The following is a 15,653-nucleotide window of genomic DNA, read 5'->3' as shown; positions in this document are numbered from 1 at the left end:
CTGTCTCTATCCCCCCTCTGTTTTGCTGCGTCTCTCTCCCTCTTTTGCTCTCTCTCCCCTTTCTTTTTATCACTTTCCCTCCTCAATTTTGCTGTTTCTCTCCCTCTCTTTTGCTGTCTCTCTACCCCTCTATTTTGCTCTATTTCTCCCCCTCTCTTTTGCTCTCTCTAACCCCCCTCTTTCACTCTCTCTCCCCGTTTTTTCTGTCTCCCTCTCTTTTGCTCTCTCTATCCCCCTTCCTTTGCTCTCTTTCCCCTCTATTTTGCTCTCTCTCCCCTCTCTTTTGCTCTCTCTCTCCCCCCTCTTTTGTTCTCTCTCACCCCTTTCTTTTACACTCTCTATCTCCCATCTTTTGCTCTCTCTCTATCCCCCCTCTCTTTTGTTCTCTCTATCCCCCTTCTCTTTTGCTCTCTATCCCCCCTCTTTTGCTCTCCCCCCTTCTCTTTTGCTGTCTCTCTTCCCCTCTTTTGCTCTCTCTATCCCCCCTCTTTTGCTATCTTCCCCCCCTCTCTTTAGCTGTTTCTCTCCCTCTCTTTTGCTCTCTCCCCTCTTTTTTTTTGCTCTCTCACCAATCTCTTTTGCTGTCTCTCTCCCTCTGTTTTGCTCTCTCTATCACCCTCATTTGCTCTCTCTATCCCCCCTTCTTTTGCTCTCTTTCTCCCCCCTCTATTTTGCTCTCTCTCTCTCCACCTCTATTTTGCTCTTTATATCTACCCTCTTTTGCTCTCTCTCCCCTTTCTTTTGCTCTCCCTCCCCCCTCTCTTTTGCTGTGTCTCTCCCTCTCTTTTGCTCTCTCTATCCCCCCTCTTTTGAGCTCTTTCTTCTATGATCACGCCCGGCCCTGCACGCGTCACACCTGACCCCGCCCGCATCATATCCGGCCCCGCCACGCCCAGCCCTGCCCTGTCACGCCCAGTCGGCCCCAGATACCAGGAGGTTAGTCTGCTGAAGGCCAGGTGTGTTTGTCCTCATGCAGTCTCTACTGCGTATGACAGCTTCGGACAAACACACTTGGCCTTTTATATTATAGGATTGTATTACCTTAATCATCTGTTATGATTTACATACAATATCTTTACTGATTAATATCAATACTTTCATCTATGAGAACAGATTAAACAAAACAATTTTTTTTTATATATATATATAAAATCATGTTAGGCGGATGTAATTAAAATTTTAATTTGCGTTCATTGCCCTTTAATGCATCAAACATATATGATTACTTAATTACATTGGCTATCTAGATAAGGCACAACTTCTAATAAAAAAGGATGTGGCTAGCTTCTCAACATTCTTGCTGGTTCCTAAACATGAAATACATCAGCCAACCATTGGCGTAAGTATTGAAATGAACATGTTGTTACTTTCTTCACTAATAGAGAGCAGATTATTTAGATTTTACTTATTATTAATCTTCTAAATACCTGACTGCTGTTTATGGTTTGGATATGTGTCCTTCAAACAGGGAAAATGTATGTACCACAATTTCAAATGTCATATTGGACATCATAAAATATGTATTTAGTTGAATAACAGTACCTGCTAACGCATCTTGAGCTTCAAAGAATGTGCTTAGTCCTCCTTTAACATATGCAACATTTCCTTCATTCTTCTTTTGTGCTTGCTTTTTTAAATTATTGGCTGCGGTTTTTAGCTGTTCAAAGCTGGGGGGAGAAAAGAACAGAAAGAATGAAATACATGCCTCTTTGCAGTTTATTCCATAAAACTGTTACTGCATAAATATTGTTTAAAGGAACAAGGAATCGCTTTCTAAAGGTGCATCACTTCCAGACCAGTGACTAAAAAATTATTCCGTCTCCTTTCATTCATTCAAACATCAGAAATATTGTTTAGTTTCTAAACTGTTGCATAACCTCCATGAGTTTCTAAATGACTGACATTTTCAGTGATTGGCATAGGTGTATGAGTCAATCTCTTTCAGGAGTATTTTGTCCCTCCAATTTTATGTCTTATTTGTAAAATAAAAGTTATTTTTTATTCACTCTACTGTTGCTGGCAATTTTTCTCTTTTTTATATTAGGTGTATGACCACCAATCAGTGGCCAGGTATAGCTCAGACATAAAAAATATGTTAACTCAAAAGCTATGTTCCTCAGAGATCAATTTCTCACTGGTTAAAAAGGACAATGCATACAGCTCTATTTGTGGACAGAGACATGTCTTCAACAGCATGAAAGCAAAAAGTCAATGGTTCACGTGGAGGCTCTTGCAGAGATCATATGTCAGTGCTGCTCAGAGGGGAATAAGCTCAAAAAAAGAAAATCAATAATTATGAAACAGCTTGAGACAGAAAAAAGATTTGGGTTTTGTAATGGTTTGTAAACTGTCCCCTTTTAAAGATGCAAATATACACATATCCAAAAATCCAGAGGGGAAGGGACCAAGTGTAAACAACATCATATGTAATTCGTGCAATATTTACATGTCATAATACAACTTATACATGCAACCTAACAGTAGTTTTAAATCATTGTTACCCTCAGAAAGACAGCACATTACTGTAATCAGAAAGGTAATATATGTTGTTTTAAATAAATATAGACTAGTATTTGCATTTTAGAACACACACAAATTAAAAGAAAAAAGTCTTGAAATGTGTTTAACACACCGGTAGGACGTTACTTGCCGTCCTAACAGCGCTGGGCATTAACGCCGCTAGGACAGCATGGAACTTCCTACCTTATATCTCATCCTGCAGCCTCCTCCTTTGACGAAAGCAAGAATCGGACTAAGGTGTGAGCCTAGCAGCATAGGAAGCCCCCATGATCCGATCTCAGCCTTGAAATAACGTGATCGCATCGAAGATCGCGTGATTTTATTTCTACAGCAAGTGTTTACATCATACTGAATTTCCGATTTAAGCACTTGAACCTCGGCATGAAGGGGTTAAATAAAGCAAAACAACTGGAATGTTGTCTAAAAACATGTATTTATTACACAGATTATTTGTTCTGTGACATCATAGAATGTTCCATTTAGTACTGGTTAAAATGCAGAACCTTAGTTTTTTAACACCCCATTCCATTACTAGCCATGCGTTCAAATACATTCTGGGTATATAACGCAACCCACCATGTGTTATATATTTCATATTTGAATGCATCAAAAATAAACAAATAGTAACAGGCATCATCAAGTTACTATAATACCATATTATAAATACCTTAATATATTATGATTACTATCCTACTCCACCAGTAAGAAGACATAATTTAATTAAAAAGCCTGGATTTGGGGCGGAGCTGCCCAGCAACTATGATGGCCGCATGAGCAGGGAGCTCCGTGTACACAGACTCTAAGATAGCCCTAATAGAAACCCTACAAATAACATTGTGCCCAAATGGATAGAGCACAGGGAGAAGCCTGGGTCAGACTGATCAACATTTGGTGACAGTGTGTACATTATTGTGCTAACTAGCTGCCTCGGAGCTACCCGCCATACACTGGAGCGCCATTTTGATGGATTGGGCCGCCTAGAAGAGATTGCTACTCTTGCTCCTAAAAGCGCTTAATATCTGGCTAAACCGCTACTGCAATACAACACTTAGTGAACATTATAGTGATCGGCTGCCAGACATGGAGACCCAGACACTCTATACTGGCTTAAGGGAGCTGATAGAAGATTATGGGCGGAAGATGTGCGAGAGGCTCGATGCTCTCATTGAAACAGTCCAAGAAGCGCGAACACGCCGCGACAACACTGCAGAGGAGAGCAGAGTAGAACAGAAGCCGGTGAGCAACGCAGCGCCTGCAGCTCCCCAGGCGTGCTTCTCGCCATTGGTCTCAGAAGGTACAAGTCTATTGATGAAGCTCCCCTCTGCTGTTGTAAGCGGCTCACACACATGGAGGAAAATGTCTTATTGCCCCTCGCTTACGGATGCAGTCGCCACAGAACACCGCAGAGCTCGCGTATCGCTGGTCACGCTCCCCTCTGTTGCTGAATGGGCTCCATTCTGTCATTGTCTAGTTTGGCAGCGTAACCACCCAGTTACACCTAAAAACCGTTCCGGTATTGGTTGATGATTGCAACCCATGTGCGCAACTGAGATGTGGTGACTCACAAAGGAGTAGCGTCTTACTACATCTAGTGTTGCTTTCAGATGAACGCTGGGAATGCTCCTGTTTATTCACCTCATACTTCTTACCCCATAGCTGGTCCAAGCCACACACGCAAGAACCCTAATGGCGGCTCCTAAGCCAGAGTATTGAGGGACTATAATGGTTTGGACACTGCAAGGAATATAAGACTCTAGGTTTGATCAGTTTTATAACGAGGGTTACTTTGTCATTTCTACGATTCACCCCCACCCCACTTTGCATTTATTAGCGATGTATTTCGGTTTCTACCTTGCTTATTCTAAATGTTTATGCAGCGTGTTTGATAATTTTAATATTACTTGAAAAGTTAAATATTGCTCTTACATACATATTCTGTTTACTTGCTTAGTTTGGTACCTACATCAAATATTGTACATAATAATAGTTTATTGGATTTACTGTCCTTCATGTTCGTGATGTCTGTGCAGCCTGTTTGCTAAATGTTTTTGTTTTATCTAATGCTAGGTATTGTTCTATACACATAAACCACAGGGAACAGCTATTTAATATTGCTTAGGTGTGTGAATGGGGAATGATGTACTGCGCAGGGTTATATATACATGAACTAGCCATCTAGTTGCCATGGCGTGTAGGGTTTATGTTTAATCACAACGCTGGAGGCTAGGGTAAATGCTTTGCTAGGTAGACTAATGGTCTGTATGTTAACGTTTCGATACTACTATAGAGATGAGACATGAGGACGACAAAACCTTTATATTTATGCCCTTTCTGTGACACCAGAGGCTTATGAAGGAGATTTTTTTTTTTTTTGCACTTTATAAAGTCCTTCAGTGTGGCACATAGACGCTATAGGGAAGCTTGCTTGTGAGTGGCCCCCATTTAATAACGCCGCAGCTTATCTCCCAGAAAACCTAACTTTTGATAGTTTGATAATTCTGTCCCTGTGGTTGAAAAATCTTTTCTGAGCTTATTTTCTATTTGCAGGCTGCACTCCCATTATGATAGTACCCTAGATGATCACTACTTTATTTACGATCATGAGTGTTCTCCAGAGACCCTTGATATTATTATAGCTTGGTGCATATAGTAAGTTACCCAATTGCTTAAGCAGTATAAAGTAAAAAACCTGAGGTACTTGCGACGGGATCCAAGAGCGGTCCCTTCATTCTATTATACCTTTCCCTATTTCCGGTAATGCCTTTCCATATAAGGTCCATGAGTGGCCTTTTGAGTTTACGGGGAAGGTTAACTTCTATATAGGCACTGTATATGAATATGTCATGGAATGTTATCACTTAATGTACTACAATATTCACTGTTTGTTTGTGATGCTTGTTTGCCTATCCTTGATACCTCAATAAAAATAAATATATTAAAAAAAAAAAAAAGCCTGGATTTCGGAATAATTCTGGAATTCTTGATTTGGGGATTTGTAGCTTTATAAACACTTATATGAAATAATTTTTTTCAGCTCAGAAAAATGGATGTATACAAACCGGTGCCTTCTTAGCAAAGGTAGATACTCAAACATACTAGGTGAGTGTGAAAATGTTTTGGATGCATTAACACCTTGTGTAATGCAACTGTTGTTTTAAAAGTCAAGCTCCACCCACTACTAATCTGGTAACAAGTCCACTACAATCAATTTGTTACAACTTTTGTTGTTTGTAGTTCATTATTTGACTCATCCTGCCTCAGCTAATTATTGATGTAGTAGTGTTAGTCTTGTGAAGCCTGCCATGTGCACTTCCAATTCTCAGAACCGGAACCCGTGTAAGTTTCAGAGTTAATGTCAGGATTCATGTAGAATAGGAGCCCAGTAGCGGAGTATTTGCAAGCACGACCACTAGACAACAAAGGAGTGTGTATTTCAGAAGGGAAATCCAAAGCAAGGTAAAAAAAGTTCAGAGGGCAGGCAGCAAAGGTCTATAGACGATAGTACAGGCAAGAGGTCAGGGCAGGCACCAATGGTTTATAAACAAGAATACAGGGGAGAGGTCAGGGCAGGTAGCTAGGGTTCATATACAGAACTTCAGACTGGGAAAACTAAGGTTCAAATACAGGACTTAACACTAGCATAGCTTTTTATAACTAAGCACTAAGCTCACTGAACAGCAGTGCTTTATAGGGCTGTTAAATGAGTGACAGCTGCTATGGGGGGTTGTGGTGTTAGCTATAAATCTCTCACATCCCCCTGTGCTATACTGTTTGTCCAATAAGTGGGAAAAATAAAGAGGGCGACTCCTAGTGCAGATGAGTAAGTTAAATTAAACCCACTTGCAGTTCCCAACAGATGGATACTAACAAGGTGTAAAGCACACTATAGTGCAATTGAAGCATGCTGGGTATATTGTAGTGGCCCAGCGCACATTAGAACCAAAGTTGTTTTCTGCTCCAAACTCTTTTGGCAATAAATGATGGAAAGGAGACTCCAGTATATAAAATTACTTTATAATCAAAGTATTAAAAACAGTTTACAAATAAAATGAATAAATCTTATCAGTATAACACGCTACGCGTTTCTCAGTGCTAACCACGCTGTTTCCTCAGGCAGGTAATACTGATATGTGACTGAAGCCTCCTATTTATGTAACCATTAGCCAATGTTGTTACAGGCTACACCCTGGTCACACCCTCTTACACAGGTGTTGCAGCAATTAATTGTATTATACGTTTATAATAGTCAATGGACACAATGTGTTTTCACTAGTTCAATACATAAAAACAGTGATCAATAACATTATTTGCATACAAAATTGTAATACAGGGTACATAGTAAATTCTAACTGAAACCTAAGAAAAATAAAAAGCTCTAAGCATGTACCATATTTTATGTATCAATGACACACTCGAAAAAAAGTACCTTATAATGATGTTTCTTTTTAAAAAATTAATAATAAGGGCTCCTATCGTTGTATATATTCAACCGAGCCTCCTATTTGCATTTGGTAACTACTATTTGTTTTTTAAAACCGGATGAAATGTTCAGTGATTCAACGGCATGTTTCTATTGCAGCGTTGTGTATACCAACCAATCAGATTAGTGCTGCAGGAGGTGTGTGAATCTCGACCAATCACTGTATGTTCCTGAAACTTTTTCCGATACAAGTAGATTATGTGTTTTAAAAGTGTTGGATAAGATAAAAAAAATAATATTTGAAAAATTACCACGATAATCTAAACCCATCAAGTTAGTGATCTATGAGAGTATGTAAAATAAAAATCAGATATCTATATCCTAATACTAAATGAGAAAGAGCAAATGTATATCAATATGCGAATGCTATAGGATGTAAATATTGAGCGTTATGCTATTGAGACGTGGTACAATTGAACAGCCAATCAAAATAATACAAAAAAGGTGTGTGGATCTAAGCCAATGACTGTGTGTTGTTCAAACTGTTCCGATAGGCCCAGTGAAATAAATGTGCTTCTTTTGACCCACAATTTCCCTGCAGCAATATTAACGCTTACATTTTCAAAATACTAAATTGAAAAAAATGATGAACATGAAATAAACTCGCAAACACAAAAGAAGAGAGAGCGCAGCCACGACTCACGGTAAAAGTTTTAATAAATCCTCTATGCGCATCCATACATATTGCACTTACAAACATTCAAATAAAAACAGGCGCCTCTTTGTTCACACTGGGTTCTTGTTACTGCGGTAAAACTGTTCTGTCCTCCTCCGCTGTGTAAGTTCCGTCCTCGAACCACACCAAGTCACGCTCCTTATAATCTGTCTCTTTGTAGCGGTGCTTTTGTTGACTGTCCTTCTGTGCGTCTACGCGTTTCGTCCGTCTTCTGCAGACTTTTTCAAGACTTCTTGGCAATGTGTAAAGTATTCGCGGGGGTCCATGATTTAAAAATCTGTTACTCCTCCCTTCTAGTGTGACGTGGCCCAATAGGCTCTTTGATATTCCCACGCCCACTTGCACAGTTCATCGGGCGGTTGTGGGGAAGAAAGGTAACAGTGTTACTAACATCCTGTATTGTAATTGACACAATCTTACATTTACCTCACGCCTATATAGCGCTACAATGTACCTCTAATATAAAAGTTAAAATACTCATACCCGCAACACGGGATAGTTTCTAAATTTCATTACCACATTTCTTTATACTTATTCGATTCTCATAACGTTAGTATTTGATAAAATTAAACTCCATATGGCTTAAACACATTCTATTTTCCTTCTAAAACATAGTGTGCAATTAAAAAACTCTTTTGAAAAATCTTTTTATACAGTTAATCTACTTTGTGTCAACAATATGGTATTCAATTCAATATGTTAACAAAAGGGAGAAAAAGGATAGACAGGGGTTTATATAGCACTCATACTTACTTATGTGGGTATGAAGTTAGTTAAAAAATCTATACTTTAATTATTTGTTTAAAAGATATGGGGTAACAACCCCTACCGTTACACACACACCACTACCAAATATCATGAAACTAAACTAAACTAAACTAAAAACAAGCCAACAGTCACTTCTCTGTTTCCTGGCCGATAGCAGGAAACGTCGGCATCAGGTGGCTGAAGTGACTGACCGGCAATATACAAAATATTAAGAGCAAACGCGTTTCGGCTATGACCTAGCCTTTCTCAATGCTATATTTTGCTGATAGTTAGTGAACCCGAGGCTGCCGGGTGCGCGAACTTTTAAACCCATTCTCAGACCGAGAGTTAGCCAATTGGGTGAGTCTTTGAGAAGACGCCTTCTTAGTATCCAATGGTTACGCTGGGTGGGAGACGCCTACACACCTGATTGGACTATATGGCTGAGAAGTGTATTAGGTATGTCGCGCATGCGTGTTACTCCACTAATAGCCTCTATAGAGAATCACTTGTATGACAACTGCTATATTTCCAAACAATATATATCTATGTTAATTGAACAAATAAGTATCGTATTCCAACGTAAACCATTCTAAACCCAAACTTAAACAATATTATACTCAAACGATTCCAGTATAGCGATTATTATGTACCCAAGCTTAGGTAGTGCTATACCGTTATAAAGTTTTTACAGCACTAATAACAGCCACAATACCATTGTTAGCCATATGTTAAACCAAATAATGCTAAACATTGTACATTGAAAGCTTTATTCTGATGATAAAGAATTATCACTTAAATATCTAGCCAAACTTAAGTATATTAGGTTACATACTTGGTTATAATAATTCCCACAAAAAATATATAATATTTCTTGGAATTTATGTGGGTATGATCCAATTTATAACCTCCATATGTAGCGATAGTAATAAGTGTGAAAAGTGAGTTTTTAGACTTAATCCTTACTAGTTTATCACCAAATATCTGCTTAGTAATGTACAGGTGACGCAATGGTATTACGTCTAAAGTTACAATATTGGTTTTCAATTCCGCTATCAATGGCATTAATATGATACTTGGGAAACTACAGACTTAGAATCCTACGGTAAATATCTTTTAATAATTATTGATTATTTACATTGTGGTTCTAAAAGAAAAAGTTTACTTTGATATATATTTTCTTTCTGGGTCCCAATCTATACATACATGATATTGACCAGATATCCTAGATCTTAAGGATCCTGGTCAGGCATATACTATGCACAGACTGGGACCAGCAAGCAGTGCTATAACATTCCATACAAGAAGTGATCTCTTGCTGCTATACATCTCATCAGATATATACCCAGTAATTGTTGTATTCATTCATACCATGAGGCATGACGGTATTTAAATTGAACACCCATTTGGTTTCCAACTGTAACAATTTATCCTCAGTGTTACCTCCTCTTATTCCGGGCTTCAATTTCTCTAGACCCCAACATTTTAGGGCATTAGGTTTCCCATTATGACATTGTAAGAAATGCCTAGCGACACTGGTAATTTGTTTAGATTTGTCTACATCTCTTTGAGCTGTTCTAATATTACTTAGGTGTTCAGTTATACGTGTACACATACTCCTTGTTGTCATTCCTATGTAATATAGATTGCAGCTACAGGATATACAGTAGATAACATTTGTACTTTGACAATTTATATGTTGTTTGATATTACAAGTTCTTCCAAATCTATCCACTATTTTTTGTTTTTTAACCATGTGTTGGCATACTGAGCAGTGTCCACATGCTATGGAGCCCTCATATATAGGTAATTTCTTAGCATTTCTATCATAATGGCTTGTAACCAGTGTATCCTTGATATTTCTAGCACGTCTGTATGTCACTAGTGGCTTCTCTGTTATTAAGGGTTTTAATAGGTCATCCCTAGTTAGGACATGCCAATGTTTAGTCAGGATCTCAATAATTTGATCACTTTGTGCGGAATAAGTGGTAATACATCTTAAGGGGGTATTTTTCTCCTTAATTTTAGGGGTGAGTAATTCTGCTCTATCTTTAAGTAATGCTCTGTTATATGCTCTGGCAAGCAATTTTTTTGAATAGCCTCTTTCCAGTAACCTTTGTCTTAGTTCTCTAGCAGCTATTTTAAAATTCTCAATGGTGCTACAATTTCTCCTTAAGCGTATATATTCGCCCATCGGTAGTCCTCTAATAGTAGCAGGATGATGATGACTGCTTGCATGTAAAATATTATTAGTGGACGTGGGTTTCCTATATGCTTCTGTCACAATTGAATTGTCAGTTTTTTCAATTGTAAGATCCAAAAACTCTACTTTAGACTTTTGTATATTGGATGTAAGATATAGTCCAAACGGGTTTTCATTTAATGTTGTAATGAGATCATGTAGGAGATTCTCAGGACCATTCCATATAAATAGAATGTCATCTATATATCTGGACCAGTGGGAGATATATTTGGTGAGATGTTTAAGATTGTCATTGAACACCACAGTTTCCTCCCACCAGCCCAGATATATATTAGCGTAGGTTGGGGCACACGCAGTGCCCATCGCTGTCCCACAGGTCTGTAAATAGAACTTATCATCGAATACGAAGAAATTATGAGTTAGAATAAACTCTATCATATTCAATAAGAATTCTTTAACCTCCTCACTCATACTGGTATTTTGATTAAGAAAGTGTGACACCGCTCTACATCCCCAATGTGTTTTTATACTCGTGTAGAGCGATTCCACGTCACAAGTTACCAGTACTGAATTGCTGTCAATGTTGATCTCATTAAGTTTGTTTAACAAATGCATCGTATCTTTGGTGTGCGATGGAAGTGATTCAACAATATATCTTAATCTTGCGTCTATGTATTTGCTGGCTTTTTCAGTAAGGGAGCCTATTCCAGACACTATTGGTCTGCCTGGTGGTTTACGTACATCCTTATGTATTTTGGGCAGCAAATACAAAGTAGCTGTTTTTGGTTCTTTTACTTCTAGAAATTTAAATTCCTTCTGATCTATAACACCATTGTCAAGGGCTGAACGAATCAATTTATTATAACTGTTGAGAAACATCTCTGTAGGGTTACATAGAAGTGGCTTGTAATTAGATGAATTGTTAAGCTGACGTAATGCTTCCTCCCTATACATCGTGTCAGGCCAAACAACAATGTTGCCGCCTTTGTCACTGCTTTTTATTTGTAAACCTTTCATATTTTTCAATTGTTTCAGGGCTTTAATTTCTTCATTAGATAGATTATGGTTGTTAATGCCACTATTATCCTGTATGTCTAAAATATCTTGACATACAAGATTAAGAAAGGTCAGTGTATTATATGACGTATGATTAGGAGGTACAAATTTGGACTTAGTTTTTAAGATAGTTCGCCAACTAGTGTCCTCATGGTCAGAATTACAGCTAATGGCTTCATCTAACAAAGCAATTAAATCATTAATGGCAGCTCGATCATTAGCATTAAAGGTGTCAGATTCAGAGTTACTGAAGTATTTTTTAAGGAGAATTTTCCGAGTGAATAAGTGAATATCCTTTATAGCCTCAAATTTGTTCAAATTTGGTGTGGGTATGAATGATAAGCCTCTTTTTAGGACAGATATTTGTGCATTAGAGAGAGTAACATCAGAGAGATTAATTATGTTCAATTCTGGAATGTCTACTTCTTCAAGGATACACTGGTTACAAGCCATTATGATAGAAATGCTAAGAAATTACCTATATATGAGGGCTCCATAGCATGTGGACACTGCTCAGTATGCCAACACATGGTTAAAAAACAAAAAATAGTGGATAGATTTGGAAGAACTTGTAATATCAAACAACATATAAATTGTCAAAGTACAAATGTTATCTACTGTATATCCTGTAGCTGCAATCTATATTACATAGGAATGACAACAAGGAGTATGTGTACACGTATAACTGAACACCTAAGTAATATTAGAACAGCTCAAAGAGATGTAGACAAATCTAAACAAATTACCAGTGTCGCTAGGCATTTCTTACAATGTCATAATGGGAAACCTAATGCCCTAAAATGTTGGGGTCTAGAGAAATTGAAGCCCGGAATAAGAGGAGGTAACACTGAGGATAAATTGTTACAGTTGGAAACCAAATGGGTGTTCAATTTAAATACCGTCATGCCTCATGGTATGAATGAATACAACAATTACTGGGTATATATCTGATGAGATGTATAGCAGCAAGAGATCACTTCTTGTATGGAATGTTATAGCACTGCTTGCTGGTCCCAGTCTGTGCATAGTATATGCCTGACCAGGATCCTTAAGATCTAGGATATCTGGTCAATATCATGTATGTATAGATTGGGACCCAGAAAGAAAATATATATCAAAGTAAACTTTTTCTTTTAGAACCACAATGTAAATAATCAATAATTATTAAAAGATATTTACCGTAGGATTCTAAGTCTGTAGTTTCCCAAGTATCATATTAATGCCATTGATAGCGGAATTGAAAACCAATATTGTAACTTTAGACGTAATACCATTGCGTCACCTGTACATTACTAAGCAGATATTTGGTGATAAACTAGTAAGGATTAAGTCTAAAAACTCACTTTTCACACTTATTACTATCGCTACATATGGAGGTTATAAATTGGATCATACCCACATAAATTCCAAGAAATATTATATATTTTTTGTGGGAATTATTATAACCAAGTATGTAACCTAATATACTTAAGTTTGGCTAGATATTTAAGTGATAATTCTTTATCATCAGAATAAAGCTTTCAATGTACAATGTTTAGCATTATTTGGTTTAACATATGGCTAACAATGGTATTGTGGCTGTTATTAGTGCTGTAAAAACTTTATAACGGTATAGCACTACCTAAGCTTGGGTACATAATAATCGCTATACTGGAATCGTTTGAGTATAATATTGTTTAAGTTTGGGTTTAGAATGGTTTACGTTGGAATACGATACTTATTTGTTCAATTAACATAGATATATATTGTTTGGAAATATAGCAGTTGTCATACAAGTGATTCTCTATAGAGGCTATTAGTGGAGTAACACGCATGCGCGACATACCTAATACACTTCTCAGCCATATAGTCCAATCAGGTGTGTAGGCGTCTCCCACCCAGCGTAACCATTGGATACTAAGAAGGCGTCTTCTCAAAGACTCACCCAATTGGCTAACTCTCGGTCTGAGAATGGGTTTAAAAGTTCGCGCACCCGGCAGCCTCGGGTTCACTAACTATCAGCAAAATATAGCATTGAGAAAGGCTAGGTCATAGCCGAAACGCGTTTGCTCTTAATATTTTGTATATTGCCGGTCAGTCACTTCAGCCACCTGATGCCGACGTTTCCTGCTATCGGCCAGGAAACAGAGAAGTGACTGTTGGCTTGTTTTTAGTTTAGTTTAGTTTAGTTTCATGATATTTGGTAGTGGTGTGTGTGTAACGGTAGGGGTTGTTACCCCATATCTTTTAAACAAATAATTAAAGTATAGATTTTTTAACTAACTTCATACCCACATAAGTAAGTATGAGTGCTATATAAACCCCTGTCTATCCTTTTTCTCCCTTTTGTTAACCAATTGTTTCCAAGGGGTAGCACCGGAATCTAATGATTCTTTTTCTTACTTAAAACCAGTGTAGTGCCAGTTTATCCCTATCCTCATAGATTGTAATTTCGTATGTGAGAATTATACTCACATTTCTCTCTTAAACTAGAGCACACACTTAAAAAGACACACTTTGAATTATGGCCTCTTTCGATTTAGGGGCAGAAATGCTCCAATGGACTAAAGATATAACAAATCTTACAGCTGAACTTAGAAATAAAAGTACTACAGAGAGTAACAGTTCTGTGGAATGGTCTGATTCTTTAAAGAATCTTAAAAAAATTAGAAGGAAACAGATAAAGAAGCAATGGAATATAGGAATGTACAATTTTTATAAAGATAACAGTGTCATTCCAAGAGGCCTAAGATTGAAATTGTTTCCCTCTTTCAATGATTATAAACCTGAATTTAAAATCAAATGGGAAAGTGCCCTGACTGAATGCTCGCTTAAATTAATGGGATATCTAACTGAATATGAATTAGATAAATTAAATGATATTAATGAGGGCATTTCTAAGCTGTGCGATGAACTTAAACAATATGAACTAAATGAAGAGTTTCAAAAGTCATATAATAAAACTAAGGGAGAAGTTGAGAAGTTTGCACGTTTTATTTCAGAGAGGAAAGAACGTAAGATTGATAGAGATCTCAATGATTATTCTTCTGATACAATCTACTCTTGGGGGCAGAACAAGACAGCCAGTCTAGATGCAGACACATCAGACAGAGAAGGTGATAGTACAGATGTAGATTTATCTGATGGCGAAACCTTACCTAGAACTATTCTGAAAAATAGAATTGTACCTCATAAAATCAATAACACCAATATCCCTTTAGGCGGAGAACCAGAAGGGGCCGCAAAAATCGGAACCAGAACCCGCAGACAAGTAAAATTCAGTCACAAATCACAACACAAAAAGAAGTAGACATTCCAGAATTGAACATAATTAATCTCTCTGATGTTACTCTCTCTAATGCACAAATATCTGTCCTAAAAAGAGGCTTATCATTCATACCCACACCAAATTTGAACAAATTTGAGGCTATAAAGGATATTCACTTATTCACTCGGAAAATTCTCCTTAAAAAATACTTCAGTAACTCTGAATCTGACACCTTTAATGCTAATGATCGAGCTGCCATTAATGATTTAATTGCTTTGTTAGATGAAGCCATTAGCTGTAATTCTGACCATGAGGGACACTAGTTGGCGAACTATCTTAAAAACTAAGTCCAAATTTGTACCTCCTAATCATACGTCATATAATACACTGACCTTTCTTAATCTTGTATGTCAAGATATTTTAGACATACAGGATAATAGTGGCATTAACAACCATAATCTATCTAATGAAGAAATTAAAGCCCTGAAACAATTGAAAAATATGAAAGGTTTACAAATAAAAAGCAGTGACAAAGGCGGCAACATTGTTGTTTGGCCTGACACGATGTATAGGGAGGAAGCATTACGTCAGCTTAACAATTCATCTAATTACAAGCCACTTCTATGTAACCCTACAGAGATGTTTCTCAACAGTTATAATAAATTGATTCGTTCAGCCCTTGACAATGGTGTTATAGATCAGAAGGAATTTAAATTTCTAGAAG

General features: G+C 37.4%; 1 protein-coding gene across 1 annotated transcript in view; it reads right to left on the bottom strand.

Annotated features, from left to right (window-relative positions):
• EXOC2 (exocyst complex component 2) overlaps positions 1-15,653 on the bottom strand; it is a 914,329-nt gene that overhangs the window by 534,243 nt on the left and 364,433 nt on the right. The window contains 1 exon segment of the mRNA XM_053714663.1: positions 1,543-1,667. Coding sequence (XP_053570638.1) covers positions 1,543-1,667 — 125 coding nt within the window.

The sequence above is a fragment of the Bombina bombina genome, chromosome 5, assembly GCF_027579735.1.
Source record: "Bombina bombina isolate aBomBom1 chromosome 5, aBomBom1.pri, whole genome shotgun sequence".
Classification (NCBI taxonomy): domain Eukaryota; kingdom Metazoa; phylum Chordata; class Amphibia; order Anura; family Bombinatoridae; genus Bombina; species Bombina bombina.
The sequence above is the reverse complement of the archived record's forward strand: the minus strand, read 5'-3'. Positions and strand labels throughout refer to the sequence as shown.